The 14,658-nt window shown below is 49.1% G+C and overlaps 2 protein-coding genes across 2 annotated transcripts in view; one reads left to right on the top strand and one right to left on the bottom strand.

Moving 5' to 3' along the window:
• Positions 1 to 14,147, bottom strand: part of TPX2 (TPX2 microtubule nucleation factor) — a 35,277-nt gene extending 21,130 nt beyond the window's left edge. The window contains exons 1-3 of the mRNA XM_066624741.1: positions 14,108 to 14,147; positions 5,551 to 5,700; positions 286 to 406 (exon numbers count right to left, since the gene is read on the bottom strand). Of these exons, the coding sequence (XP_066480838.1) occupies positions 286 to 406; positions 5,551 to 5,647 (218 nt within the window). The 5' untranslated portion in view covers positions 5,648 to 5,700; positions 14,108 to 14,147. The remainder of the gene's footprint in view (positions 1 to 285; positions 407 to 5,550; positions 5,701 to 14,107) is intronic.
• Positions 7,160 to 14,658, top strand: part of BCL2L1 (BCL2 like 1) — a 58,554-nt gene continuing 51,055 nt past the window's right edge. The window contains exon 1 of the mRNA XM_066624713.1: positions 7,160 to 7,227. The gene's annotated coding sequence lies outside the window, so the exon portion shown is untranslated. The remainder of the gene's footprint in view (positions 7,228 to 14,658) is intronic.

Below are 14,658 nucleotides of genomic sequence, written 5' to 3'. Positions count from 1 at the left end.
CAGGATGGGAGCTGAGAGACAGACACTGCCTAGTCTAAGGAGTCCCTTTGAGGTACCTTGGCCAGAAGGGCTGGGCAAATACAAGAGCAAAGACTGCCATCTCTTTGGTTGTATTCCCATTTAGAGTTTATCCAAACTACAGACTTGAAACAGAGCCTGCAACCCACCAAGCCCAGCCTGCTGCCATGAAGCAGGAAGAGGCAGCTTCTGGCACCACAAGCAGTTCAGCACCTGCTGCCAAGGTCAAACTTGGTGTCCTGAGGCAACCAACTTAAGTACTCTTACCTTCCTGGAGTCCTTGCAGGAGCCTCACTTTGCGTTCCGTGCCACTCTGCCAGAGAACCAACCACGTTTAGAGGCACCCTGCCTGCCAGGGCCATCTCCTTCGTGTCACTGCGATTCTCATCTAAGGAGAGACAAAAGACAACTGTTTGCCTGCTCCAACTTTATGATCAACCTAGAAGGGGAAGAACATGCTCTAGTACTAGAACAGCCATTTTCAAACACTTCCATCTCACAGCACACTGACTAAAATGGTCACGGCACACTGCAATGCTGATAGGGAGCTCACACCCCCCAGGGACCCTCCCCCAGACTCCCGCAGCACACCTGCGGACCATTCACGGCACACCGATGTGCTGCAGCACACTTGTTGACCATTGCTGTACTAGTATATTATTAAAACTAGATTAAACGAATGGCAAGTTTCTTATCACGAAGCAAAAATGAGGGGAGGCAGCTAACCCCTTTGTCGCTCACAGTTGCAGCATAGAAAAAGAGAGATTAGCAAGCTGGGCAACAAACAGAGCAAGAAAAGTTTGTAAAAACGCACTTTTGGGGTTGCACTCAATGCAGTTATTCGAGATTTGGAACTCCACACTAGGTCGGTGCTTCTCTACGTTCTTCCACTACTGTGCCACTTCACATGGTCCACTTATCTGAAGTACCACCGGAAGTGACAGGCGATGACATCATTGCCAGTTACTTCTGGGTTGGGAGCCCAGATGCAACATGGCAAACAGCCGTAAGAGGTTCAGGTTGGGCCGGAGGGCCTTTTCGAGTACAGAAAAGCACACTTTGGAGCTCTGCCTGGTGAGCTGAGCCTCCTACCCACTGTTTGTTGTGTCGTGATCCTGGCCTCGCTACCAGGCAGCAGGTGTTTGGGGATTCCACAAGTACCACCATATACCACCTCAAGTACCACTGGTGGTACCTGTACCACTGGTTGAGAAACACTGCACTAGGTTGTACTTTGATAGCTGCTGCATGTATCAGCATGGATATGGGCTATTGTGAATTCAACCCGTGAGGGACAAAGCACCCTGGCGTTCAGCTCTGACATGGTCGGGAAATCAGTACTGGGATTATTGCCATTTCCTTTGTTACATAAGAACAGCCCCACTGGATCAGGCCAGAGGCCCATCTAGTCCAGCTTCCTGTATCTCACAGCGGGCCACCAAATGCCCCAGGGAGCACACCAGATAACAGGAAGACCTGCAAGGCCTCCTGGGAATTGTAGTTTAAGAACATAAGAACAGCCCCACCAGATCAGGCCATAGGCCCATCTAGTCCAGCTTCCTGTATCTCACAGCGGCCCACCAAATGCCCCAGGGAGCACACCAGATAACAAGAGACCTGCATCCTGGTGTCCTCCCTTGCATCTGGCAAGTTACAATACATCTGGGGCAGTGAAGTGACCAAATTTTCAGACACTGTCTTGAATAATTTGTGTTTCCCCAACAGTGGATCCTGACTTAATTGTTGGTGGGTTGTGAAACTGACAAGATTAGATTATTGTAACCGCTCTACATGGGGCTGCCCCTGAAGTCAATCTGGAAGCTACAGCTAGTAGAGAATGTAGTGGCTCGCGTAGTTGCTGGAGGTTGGCAGTTTAATTCTGCCACACCACTGCTCCGATGGCTGCACTGGCTGCTGATTCATTTTCAGGCTGAATTCAAGGTGCTGGCTTTGACCTTTAAAGCCCTAAATGGCTTGGGATCAGCGTAACTGAGAGACCGCCTTCTTCCGTATAATCTGGTCTGTTCTGAGGTCATCAGAAGGGGCCCTGTTGGTTGTGCCATCATTGAAAGTGGTGAAGGGGTGGCGGCCAGAAATGGCCTTTTCGGTGATGGCACCTGCACTACAGAATTCCCTCCCCTTTGAATTAAGGACAGCTTCCTAGTTATTAGTGTTCCGGTGGGGCCTGAAGACTTTTTATTTAGGAAAGCCTTCATGGCCTTATAATGGCTGCTTTTATAAAATATGTCTTTTACTGCGTGTTTTTATCTGCTGATATGTATTTTATCATGTTTTAATTGTTTGACGTTTTGTATTTTAATTTTGACTGTTAGCCACCTTGGGTGCCCTTCAGGGAGAAAGGCGGAAGACAAATCTAATAAATAAATAAAATAGATGATAGCTAACAAGGAGAATATATTGAGCCTTTCGGAAAGTGAAACCGAACCACATGTGCACATTTACTCATGAGTAGGTGAGTATGCCTCAGTCCACTGCAAAAGGCAAACTAAGAGAAATGCAATGTCACCAGAATGATCCTGATCTGATGAATACAGGCCCTAAAAAACACTCAGGGAGGAAGTCCCCCTCCTGGTGACAAGGAAAAATATATTGAGCCCTATAGAAAGTGAAACTGAGCCACATCTGAGTGTTTTCCTCATGAACAGGCAACTGTACCTGGACTCCTATTGAAGGCCAGGCAAAGGGGAAAGTAAACTCCAGACGGTGCACCCCCCCCCCCCAACATAGTAAAAAGGATAAAAGTAGAGGCTTGAGTGGCTGGTAAAGTGAAACTTTGTTTTAGTCTTGTAAAACTAGATGAGTCCCGATAGAGTGTTTTGAAAGAGCAAGACCCAGTGCTAGAAGGTTGGGAACCACAGATTCAGGATAATGAAGGGGAGCTGCAAAGACCTCCAAAAGACCATCTTAAAACTGGGAGAATAAACACATCCACTTTCTGTTTGAACTGAACCAGTTTCTGATTCCATGCAAATTCAGGAGAACAGTGGTTTATTCTGCATAAACTTGGACTGAATTAAGACTACAGAACTTGGTTTATATGTAATGGGAAACTATAGCTTCTTTGTTCAAATTGGAAGATTTAAATTGCTTCCTTTTACATGCAAGGAGAGCACGTTACCATTGCAGGCCAAGATGGTTTCTTCTCCCACCAGTGTGCAGCCTGCTTCAGAAGAGGACTGACCCGCTCAGGCCTGCAACCAGGAAAGTTCTTGGGAGTCATTGTGGATAGCCCCACAAAAGCATCAGCTTGGTGTGCAGCAGCAAGAGAGGTAGATTTAATGGTAGGGAATCTGTTGCCGTCAGATGCTTCAGATCACCTTGGGATCTACAGGCCGACACTCCCTTTTCAATGGGAAAAGAGCGCCCTGTGCATAGTCAATCAGCACAGAGAAAGTTTGGCTTTAAGCCCCGCCTAACACATCACTGAATCCTGGGTCAACTTAGCCACATGATTATCTTTCATGCAGTCCAAGCCAAGCCTTCGCCTGGGATCAGGGATCAACTGACAATACACACAGGTTGTGGCTAGACTAAGCCCATACCTGCTCATCACCCCAGCAAGTTACATGGTGCTGTTTTTCTAAAGCATGGCAACTTACTGGATTTCACCATTGGCGACACGATGGCACAGGGAAGGTTGGCCCTGGACACAGGCGCTTTCAGCACGAGGCCCGCTGTCACTTCTCCAGATGGGGTATTTAAAAGAGGAGCTCTGACATCTGCCAAGAATCAACAGTATCACAGCACACATTCTTTACCTGGGCTGTGACAAGCATATGCCTGAGTCAGGCACATGGATGGACCCAGTGAGAGCAGAGGATCCAGAAGTGGGCACTGATAGCACTCCCCTCAATCCCCACTGCAGCTCCCACATCACTCCTGGATCCAATGCAAAATCTTTACTTTCCCCCCCATGCCCTTTTCTACCCACCCTCACATCCCTGCCCATGCCTTTCCACCAATCCATCACCTTCAGGTCTCCCCCTCTCCCAAATGACTATGCCAATAGGTAGCTCCAGGCAGAAAGGGAACATCTGCATGATGCTACCTCTCGTCCTTGAAGCCCCTCCTCAAAACGCACCATTTCTGTGAAGAATCTGGTTTAGACTATTATTCCCCATCCCTTATGGTAACCAAGAATAAGTATGTGCAACAGGACTAACTGCACATTTATTCCCCCCTCCCCTGCCTCCTGTTTCTCTGCATCACAGTTTAGGCAGCAAGCTCCTTGGGACTTCATAAAGCACCGTGTGCTTTATTTTATAGCATATCAATAGTTTGCTAAGAGAGGTATACATTGGGGTGCTGTCTGTCCACACACCCTCCCCCCATCACACGCAGTACAGCAGACTGAAAATCAGCTCTTCCAACTTTCTTGTTTTAGGCTGTGGGAGGGCGAGAGGAAGTGGCACAGGGATCTAAGTTGCCCATACAATTGGTTACCATACAATATGGTTGCCCATATAACCAAAAGCAGCTTCAGGGCAGGGAAAATTTAGAAAATGGGGGGGGGGGGAAGGAAGAGAAGGGTAAAATTACTCTCCTCTAGTATGCCTGTAATTGGAAGAAAAAGTAGGTGCACACCCCATTTGTACACACAAACCATCAATGCGAGAGAGTCCGTCATGGAACTCCCACATAGTTTGTCTTCGAGATTTATTCAAAAAGCAAGTTTCCAGTCCTCACTGTAGAAACTGCTAGGTCACATGGGCAGAATATGCGACACCACTGGTTCTCAAACTATGTGTTGTGGCACCTTAGGGTGCCATAGGAGGTCCCTGATCCCTCCTCCTACCAGCTCTAGCGGGTTCCGCCATCCTAGAACTTGTGAAATCCAGATCTTGCAAGTTTTGGGCACTGCCATCTTGAATCTCATGATATCCAAGATGGCAGTGCCCAGCTGAGCTAGGAGCACTGTGGGGCACCATGACCCCAGCAAGTTTGGGAACCACAGTGCTAAACCTAGTGGAATGACACCAAACACCTTGGGGAAGATGTTTCCAAGGGAGACTCAAGGACAAACTGGACCATCTCCTACATTATGTCTTACGTTCCAGATTGTGCCATGCTACCAACCACTCGTATTGATTGCCATTATGAAGGCAATCAATAGTGGGGTTGCATCATTAAGAACATTTATATCACTTTTCACAGTAGGTACAAACCTGTTTGATAAATGGAAAAAACCTACAAAAGACTATTCTCTTTCCCAAGGTCCCAGATCTTAAAGGAAGAGGCAAAAAGATAGAAGCTAGCAGTTGCTGGAAAAAAAGTTGCTGGAAGCAGGACGCTGGCATGAAAAGGGATAGCCAGGGAAAGGGGGGAGGAGAGGAGTTTCACTTCTTCATCACATCACTTCTTGTATTGTCTGCATAGGATACAAGCCTGCTAGACAGCAGACCCACCTCAGTCAGTGCCAACCCCTGGCCAACTCTGCAACACTCTCCCCCACCCCACCCCACCCCAATTCCTTATCTCAACTTGAGATAAAGGGAACCATTCCCTACTCACCGAACCAAGCGTCAACACTGGTCGCCTCTTCCTCATCCATGTCCTTGAAGTTCAGGCACTTGTCAGGGACATCAAAGGAATATCTTTCCTGAGACATTTCTGCTTCTTCCAGGGAGCAGGTCCCTTCCCAGAAGTCCCAGAGGCAGACACCTTGGATGCAAGGATTCATAGGGCATTATCAGTGCGGCAAGTCCTGCTCATTCTTCCCACAGTCAGTCCGTTTGCATCTGGGAAAGAGTAGTCAGTGTTGTCTGCATCACCTGCCTGGGCGGGGATTGTGCTCTTGCCATTTAAGGCCAAGGACAAGACTATACAACAGACTACACAAAGCAAGGCACAAGTTTGTGTAAATAAAGGAGGCATGCGACACTGTAGAACAGAAGAGCTTTAAAAGAAGATCTACCCCATTTGTGGTGAATGGATACCCTTCCCACAATGGGGAAAACCCCCGTTTAAGACAGGCCAGCACCACACCATCAGCTCGTACAGCCCCACCATCGTGACCCGCATGTCCACAAGAAAGACTCAGCTGTGGACAGGTATCGACAGCAACAGGGTGGTTGGCACTTGGGTTCTGCCTGGCCCATGGGTGTGCACATTTGGTCCTTGTTGCGTATATGCAACGTTGGGCAGAAATGGTTTAAAACAAACAGGCCAAACACACAAACACCTCACTGGATCTGCTGACACCTGACCCCCTGGTCTCAAGTGAATTGAGAAATGGGCCCATGTTCTCAGATATGTGGTTGGGTGGGTGCCCATGTGCTTACACAGGAGGCTTTGTGCTTCCCATGCACTGAGGTTAGGGGATGGGGGTTTAGAAAAACAACACTGAAAGAACTCTTTCCTTTTGGGCAAAAGCATCAGAATCTCCAGTTGAACAACAGTTGGCGTATATGCGCACCACCACAAGTGCTCCGATTGGCTTCCATGCCAAGCGATGGCTTCTCTAAAGGAAGGTTTAGCTGACACAAGAGGCCTCAGGCAGAACTACTGCAGGCTCAGATGTTTTTAGAAAACTGGCTTCACTCACACATGGGAAGGCTGCCCAGATATAAATTACAGCACCATTAGCAGGTGCCACGCTAATTCATCACCCCATGCTAAGGTGTGGCATGTTGCCACGTACCAAAGGAGACAGAGGTCTCCAAGCATGGACTGGATGGAGGGGGAAGGTGTACAGAAGGTCCTGCCACAAGAAAGGAGATATCCAAGACTGCAGAGGTATTGGACAAGGGACCAAAATGCTCAGAAAGAAGGAAGCCTGCAAGAGCCCCAGGTCAGAGTCAGCAGTGTGCCACAGCCCAGCCAGAATTAGATCCCTTCTTAGCCCCCTTAATCAGGATCAAGTTTCTGTCAACACTACTAACGTTAAAAAAAAATCAAGTGCGTCAGACATTCTTTGCACCCGCTCTGCCCAGCAAGTCAAGTTGCCAAGCAGGAGGAACGGGCATCACATTTCAGAAGTGTTTGGATCCAGCACCAGCCCTCTGCTGCCCCAGCCTGTCACACTGAAGCAGAGTGACAATGGGCATTTCATTAGTAGAAGCCAGCAAGGCAGGTAGTGCCAGAGCAACAACGGGAAGAGCCTGCGGGGTGCCAATGGAGGCCTATGAAGGGAATTCCCCACCACTGAAGGACGACAATTATGAGGTCATTTCCGAACAGGGGGAAGAGGTAGGTGAACAAGCATGGTGGTGAGGGGGAAATGGAGGAGCAGTGGCACCAATGGTTTCATCACTGGAGAGCGTATAGGCAGTCATGGGCCCCACCCCTCAGATATTAGGTAGTGGGTCTTCTGCCTAACCCCCGTCACTACTTCTGGTTGGCAAACTTGGACCATAAATCCCTTGTTAGCCGTCACACAACCATGACCAGGTAAGAGACCAATCCAGGAATCAGAACAGCCCCAGTTCATTGCATCTGGTCTCCCCCATGAACTCATACACTTTCCAGAAGGAGCTCCAAGGATGCTTGCCCCAGAACCATCATTCCCCCCACTGTACCCAAATGACCACCTGCAGAAAAGATGGAGGCAGTTATCTCAGTCACTAAAGCTCGAGACCGTGCACTCTCTGTAGATGCAGGCCCCCGTGATTTCAGTTAGACCCGCAACCAAGAAGGTATGTGTAGCACTGGGCACCAAGAGAGAGCAGTCTTCCACCTGCCACGTGGCTACTTTCCCAAAGTAGTCTTCAGAATGGGCCAAAGCCAGCCAAGGGAGAACATCTAGTTAGCAATAGTGAAGAAGAGGCACTATGTTACATTACCCACCTGGCTGAAATCCCTTACAGAGAGGTTTTTTTTAGGAGACCCTCTTCATGAGAAGCACGGAAAGATTTTAAAACCAATGAAAAAGTAGTTTCTTCTTGCAATACTGAAGTTGACCAGTTATGGACTGAACACGGCTTTCCAACAAGTCCACAAAACCAGCTAGCCCACATGCCCACACAACTTAGCATGCTACAACTGATTTGCGCAAGGTCCAAAAGAACATGAACTCCACAGTTACAGAGACTGGAGGGGGTCTTCCTTGCCACAAGTTACCAGGCAAGCAGTTATTTAGAAGCCAGGACAGCCCTGCTGAACGCAACAAAATGCCTCTGGATACCCAACAAGGGGAGCATAGAAGCAGCAGCCCTCATTTGATTGTCGTTGCCTCTGGAAATTCAAATACTCTCACACATCTCCTGTTCATCACAGGGAGGTTCGCACCTTCTTGCCACTGCCTCGCAACATAATAAGATGTCCTTGGGCCATGCTGAAATTCAGAATACAGGTGGGGCCTTGGTATCTGCGGGGGATTTGTTCTCAGATCCCCAGCGGATACTGAAAATCGCGGATAAGGAAATCCACAAATTTTGGCCACTTCAGCCCTCCAAAGGGAACCAAAGCTGTGCTTTGGTCACCGCTGGAGGGTTTTCTGAAGCCTGCAGAGGCCATGCACATCTGCCCGTGGCTTCTGCGGGCTTCAGAATGGCCTGTAGAGCAAAAAAAACATGACTTGCTATTTCCCAAGGAAACCAGAAACGACATTTTTATGCCTTTTCCCAAGTCATGACTGTAAGCCATGTTTTTCAGCTCTACAGGCCATTCTGAAGCTGCGAGTGGATGCGCGTGGCCTCTACGGGCTTCAGAAAGCCTTCCAGAGTGCTCAGGTTGCCTTCGGAGGGTTCAGGTGGGCCAGGGAACCCGCGTGGAGCCAGATTTGCAGATGTCAAATCTGCAGATAGACAGGCTTCACCAGTAATTCTAGATCACAAGTGGAGGTTTTGGTTCTTTTAAAGAATAGGGATAGCAACCATCATGAGACGGCTATGTTTCTGCATCTTCACTGGAAGGCTTTGTGCTACAAAAGAAAGTGAGATACAAGATGTCTTCTCTGTAACTAGGTGCCATAATAGCACTACTTAAGATACGGACTACCGCAAAGTCTTTTTTTTGGGGGGTGAAGACTACATGAAGTCTTTGATGAAGACTACCGCAAAGTCTTCATCAGTTTCCATAACCCCCTTTTGCTGCAGATGAGTTCCAAGAGTAAAGCGTGAGACTGAATTCAGAGTTAAAACCCAGACTCAACCACTCCACTCCAGTATTATTTAGGCTAAGATACAGCAAGCAGACTCAGTACTTACTGGAAACCAAATCAAATTTCTATAAAAAATTATTCTCAACTTTTTTGCTCAATGAGAAGTTTTTCAGCACTTTGCTGCCTCACCCCACCTTTCCCAGGCCTAGTCTCCGAGCCCTTCTTTCACCCTGGCTAACTCTTCTACTTGATACTGCCCACTTTCTAGGGTAGTGGTCTTCAAACTTTTTCATGCCACAACCCCAACAAATGAAGTATGGGACTGGGAACAGTGGATCAATACCACACTCTTCCCAGGACCCTATCTGCCCACTCCCCACCCCCATTACACCCTCCCAGCTATGTTCACTGTAATCAAATATTCTTATTTGAGAGAGCAGAAAGAGTTAGCATGAAGCCTGGTACTAGTGAAACCTGTTTTAGCACAATTGCTGAGCAGGACTGGCACACAATCTCCTGATACCTGAAGAGGTACACCAGATGCCTCCTCCTTTACCCAATGGTACTCTAGCCCAGTGGTCTTCAACCTCTTTTGTTCCCATAAGTTGCCACAACCAAGGCTTCGCAACCCCATTGGGGTCCCAACCCCAAGGTTGAAGAACACTGTTCTAGGGGAATGAGCTGGTAGAGGTTACGTGTACTGCTTGATATAGGTTGTGTGTAATGACACTCTGGTGCTAGCAGTGCTGCTCTGACTGCAAGCCAAGGTCACCTGCCTTTTAGACCACAAAAGTTTCCTCTGGTTGCAGTCTTTCAAACACATTCAGGAACTCCAAGATGCAAGTCTTAATCTGTCACCCTGGGAGTGCTGGTGGATTTGCAGTGGAATCCTCAGCCAATTCTACTTATCCATCATGCTTGATATGGCAACATATCCATTTGTGAAAGAGGGGCAGTCAAATGAGGGAGGTTTTGCCAGGCTTCTTACTGCCCACCCCATGCTTGCTACAGATAAAGATCTGTGTCTCCCTTCCCAGCAACCCAAAAATAAATGCCCCTGACATCGCATGCCCTGTCATTCAGGGCCACAAGCTCTAGGAGACATCAAGATGGGACAAACTAAAAATAGGTGTTAAAGAGACAGTAAACAATTTGGGGCCAATATGAAAAACTTGCTACAAAGAGAATCCAGAAAACCTGCCCAAGTCACTGGTTAGTATGCCATGCCTGTTTTTACCTAGTCATCTCAAAGATTTGGTACTGCATATTGGAAAGGCCCTGGGGTTTGGAATCATGGTACTCACAAACCAATTTTCATAACAAAATCCTCTTCCCAACACTTCGAAGTCAACATTTGGCAAGTTAGTCCAAGTAAATACAAACTTTCCTCCAGAAAGATGATCACACTTTTGCTCCCATCTTCTTTTGTCCAAGACAGACAAAGCCTGGATTTTGGCAAATACATTTTACTTAGTAATCAAAAGCATGCAGTTTAACTTCTTGCCCCAAACTTTATTTAGCAGACTAAAGATGATATAAACATGCAGCAAGAAGAGAGGAGATGCCTTGTAAATTTTTGACATGTGTCAAAAGAAAGAAGCTGCGTTGAGGTGCAACCACGGATCAGAAGCAGGCTTAGACTGTTCCCCTCCCTGCATGCACTTGATCAACTGCAAGCTGTGCTTTGATCAAATAAGGCAGTCACTGAATAAACCAAGCACACAGGGAAAGAAGTGAAGAGGAAGGACCACACCAGCACAGGGCTAATTCCCAATACTTCAGGTTTCTGAATGCAGCACCTGTGGACCTGCAACCATCCATGTTACATGGTCAACTGCCATCAATACACAGCTGTGCATCACTTTACAATGGGGATATATTCTCTGATCTCCATTGTTAAGCAGATGTGCCATTAAGCAAAAAAAGCTCCTTAACCTTGCAGTGGTGGTGCTCATTAGACACCCCAGAGGCCTCTGCTGGACTGCAGACTTTATCGGCCTCTGCGGGCCTCAGAATGGCCCTCTGAAGCCTCCATAAAAGCACTTCTGGTTTTCGGAAGCAAACTGGAAGCAGCTTCCAAAAACCGGAAGTAGCTTCCCCAGCTTCTGGGAACCATTCTGAGTCCCATTTGGTTCCTGGCTCCAACTGGTGGATCTCAACATTGCAATTCAAAAACCACACACACCACAAAGGAGACACCCTATAATCCTGAAGAGTCCCTACCCCTATCCAAGCTAACCTCCTGTTTTCAGCAACGGCCAGTCAGATGCCTCCAAAAGAAAACCAGAACATTTAGGCAGATCTTCCAAATGTGGCCAAAGAACACAGTCAGGAGACTGCCCTGTATGTGGAGGTCCCACTTAGCTACCAAAGCTCTCATTGACCTCTTCTCTTCTTTTAAAACTATCTAAGCTCAGCAGTCACCACTTTTGGATGGAGGACATGGATGTCAATGAACCAAAGTACCCCTTCCCCAGATAAAATTCAGGGAAGGACTCTGTCCCTGTGCAACTGAAGGTCTTTCACCACCCAGAAAACACTGGAGGATCACCATGTTCAATTCTCTACAGTGCCCCCAAATGCCTCAGTGCAACTAACTCACAGCTCTGTTGAAGATGTCTTGGCGTGCGAGACACTTTATCCAAAAAGCACATGCTACAACAAACCCATCAGCTTTAAGAGTCACAAGATTATTTCTGGACAACCCTATACAAAGTTATTCAGAACAAGTGCCACTACATAAAATGGGTAGTGGTGTTTGAAAACGGTCACATTTACCTTACTCAGGCCATCATATTCAGTTAGCCTTAAGAACATAAAAGAGCCCAGCTGGATCAGGCCAAAGGCCCATCTAGTCGAGCTTCCTGTATCTCACAGTGGACCACCAGAGGCCTCAGTGAGCACACAAGACAAGAAGACACCTGCACCCTGGTGCCACTCCCTTGCATCTCACATTCAGAGATGGCCTACTTCTAAAATCAGGAGGTTGCACAGACCCATCATGGCTTGTAACCTGTAATGGACCTTTCCTCCAGAAATCTGTCCAGTCCCCTGACTTAGGCTCTAAACTTACTTTACTCACCAGAAAAAAAAACAGCTAACAATGGGCCCTGTGTTGCCTAGTAAGCAGAGCTGACTCAAGACCTCCTGCAACCCAAGGTGGCAAAATACTGCCACCACTTATTTGTGCCAGTCTCATAGTCTTTTGAGACTGAAGGTTGTCAGCCAACTGCACCTCCCAATGCACAGGCTGGAAAAGGAGGGGTAGAGCAAAAAGGAAATGCAATGAAGTGTAGCGAGCCACAGCACTATTCTCTCTGCCTGATTCAGGGGTAGAGGCAGCAGGGGTAAGTGGGTGGGCAGCTGTGGGTAGTAGTAGCACAGCTAGAGGGAGTCACAGCTTTGCAGAGTGCCTCAATGCACCATGCAAGTGGCCCCTTCCCTTCGTAGTCATTCCAGGCTTTGCCTCCCTTTTGCTCTCACCACCAAAGGGGAGCCACCGATGGCTCCAAAAGAGAGGGACTGCCTGCACAGTGCATTGAGGTACCCTGCAAAAACCCCTGCCAATCTGCTCCTTGAGGCAATGACTCCAATCGGCCTCCATGATGCTCACCTTCATTTTGCTCTCATCACATGGAATGGCTCTGAAAGGGGGGAGGGACAGCTTGCACAGTACACTGAGGCACCAGTGCTGTGACCTCCCTCCAGCTACACTACTAGTGGGCAGCCCCTGCCAACCTGCTCCCTTAGGCAACGACTCCAGTCAGCTTCCATGATGGGGCCAGCCCCAATAATAAGCTCACCTCCAGTTTGCTCTCACTGCCTGTAGCAGCTCTGGAGGGAGGGGGGAAGGACTGGGGGGGGAAACCACTTCCATGGTACATTGAGGCTCCCTGCACTTGTGGGCAGCCCCTGCTAACCTGCTCCCTTAGGTAACAATTCCAGTCGGACTCCATGAGGGGGCCAGTCCCAATAACAAGCTCACCTCCAGTAGCAGCTCTGGAGGGGGGGGGAAGAGCTCAGGGAGGGAGAGCTTTGGGGGGGGGTAGAAGACCACTTGCATGGCACACTGAGGAACCCTGTGCTGTGACCCCCCTCTAGCTACACTACTAGTGGGCAGCCCCTGCCAACCTGCTCCCTTAGGCAACGACTCCAGTCAGCTTCCATGATGGGGCCAGCCCCAATAACAAGCTCACCTCCAGTTTGCTCTCACTGCCTGTAGCAGCTCTGGAGGGAGGGGGGAAGGACTGGGGGGGAAACCACTTCCATGGTACATTGAGGCTCCCTGCACTTGTGGGCAGCCCCTGCTAACCTGCTCCCTTAGGTAACAATTCCAGTCGGCCTCCATGAGGGGGCCAGTCCCAATAACAAGCTCACCTCCAGTAGCAGCTCTGGAGGGGGGGGAAGAGCTCAGGGAGGGAGAGCTTTGGAGGGGTAGAAGACCACTTGCATGGCACACTGAGGAACCCTGTGCTGTGACCCCCCTCTAGCTACACTACTAGTGGGCAGTCCCTGCCAAGCTGCTCCCTTAGGCAATGACTCCAGCAGTCAGCCTCCATGATGGGGCCAACCCCAATAACAAACTCACCTCCAGTTTGCTCTCACTGCCTGTAGCAGCTCTGGGGGGGGGGGAAGAGCTCAGGGAGGGAGAGCTTTGGGGGGGGGGAAGAACACTTGCATGGCACACTGAGGCACCCTGTGCAGTGACCTCCTCTAGCTACACTACTCATGGGCAGCCCTGCCAAGCTGCTCCCTGAGGCAACATCACCAGTCCCATGATGGGGCCAGCCCCAAATAATAAATGTGCTTAGGCTGGCAGCTTTGGTTGTCCACAGAGGCTTCCAGTGAGCAGAACAGGTTTACACCCCAAGCACACATTGAATACAATGGGCTTACTCGTGAGTAAGGTAAGCAGCCTTGTCTTTACTCACAAGTAAGCCTATTGTGGGTGCAAGCTGTCCCTGCAGCACATGAGCCACCCACAGACTACAGGTGAGTCCCCCACCCGCCCCCGCGGCCGCGCCTCACCTCCAAACCGGCCGCGTCTCCTCCTCCTGCCACAACCACAGCAGCCTCTCCGCACCCACCGTTAACAAATTTCAAACTCCTGCCCCGCTTCCGAACCGACCAATCGCCGCTCGCCTGCGGGACTTCCGCGCACACTGATTGGGTAGACGACCGGGAGAGGTAGAGGGGAGGGGAAAAACCAACCAATCACATTCCGGATCCGGAGTCCGCCCCGCCCCACTCCCCCTCCCTCAACCTGCTGCGGAGCCTCTTGGGAAATGAAGTCCTGTAGCGGAAGATTGTAGAAGGGCGAGGCTAGGAGGGGCTCGAGAAAAAAACTACAAGGCCCAGATAGCGTCGCGTAGAGGCTAAAGCCTTCCCCCGGCAGCCCAGCCTGCAGCCCAAAGTGGCCTCTAGGGGGCGCAGGAGATGAACATGGGGTGCTCTCCCTTCCTCTTTGTCTTGGTGTTAAAGGTAGACTGGTCTTGAAGCTGGAGGTTCCATCACGAATAGTCACAGGCACGTTCTTATCCTCCCTGAATTTATGTAATTGCTTATAATATATAATTAGC

This window comes from Tiliqua scincoides, chromosome 4, assembly GCF_035046505.1.
Source record: "Tiliqua scincoides isolate rTilSci1 chromosome 4, rTilSci1.hap2, whole genome shotgun sequence".
NCBI classification, from domain to species: domain Eukaryota; kingdom Metazoa; phylum Chordata; class Lepidosauria; order Squamata; family Scincidae; genus Tiliqua; species Tiliqua scincoides.
The sequence above is the reverse complement of the archived record's forward strand: the minus strand, read 5'-3'. Positions and strand labels throughout refer to the sequence as shown.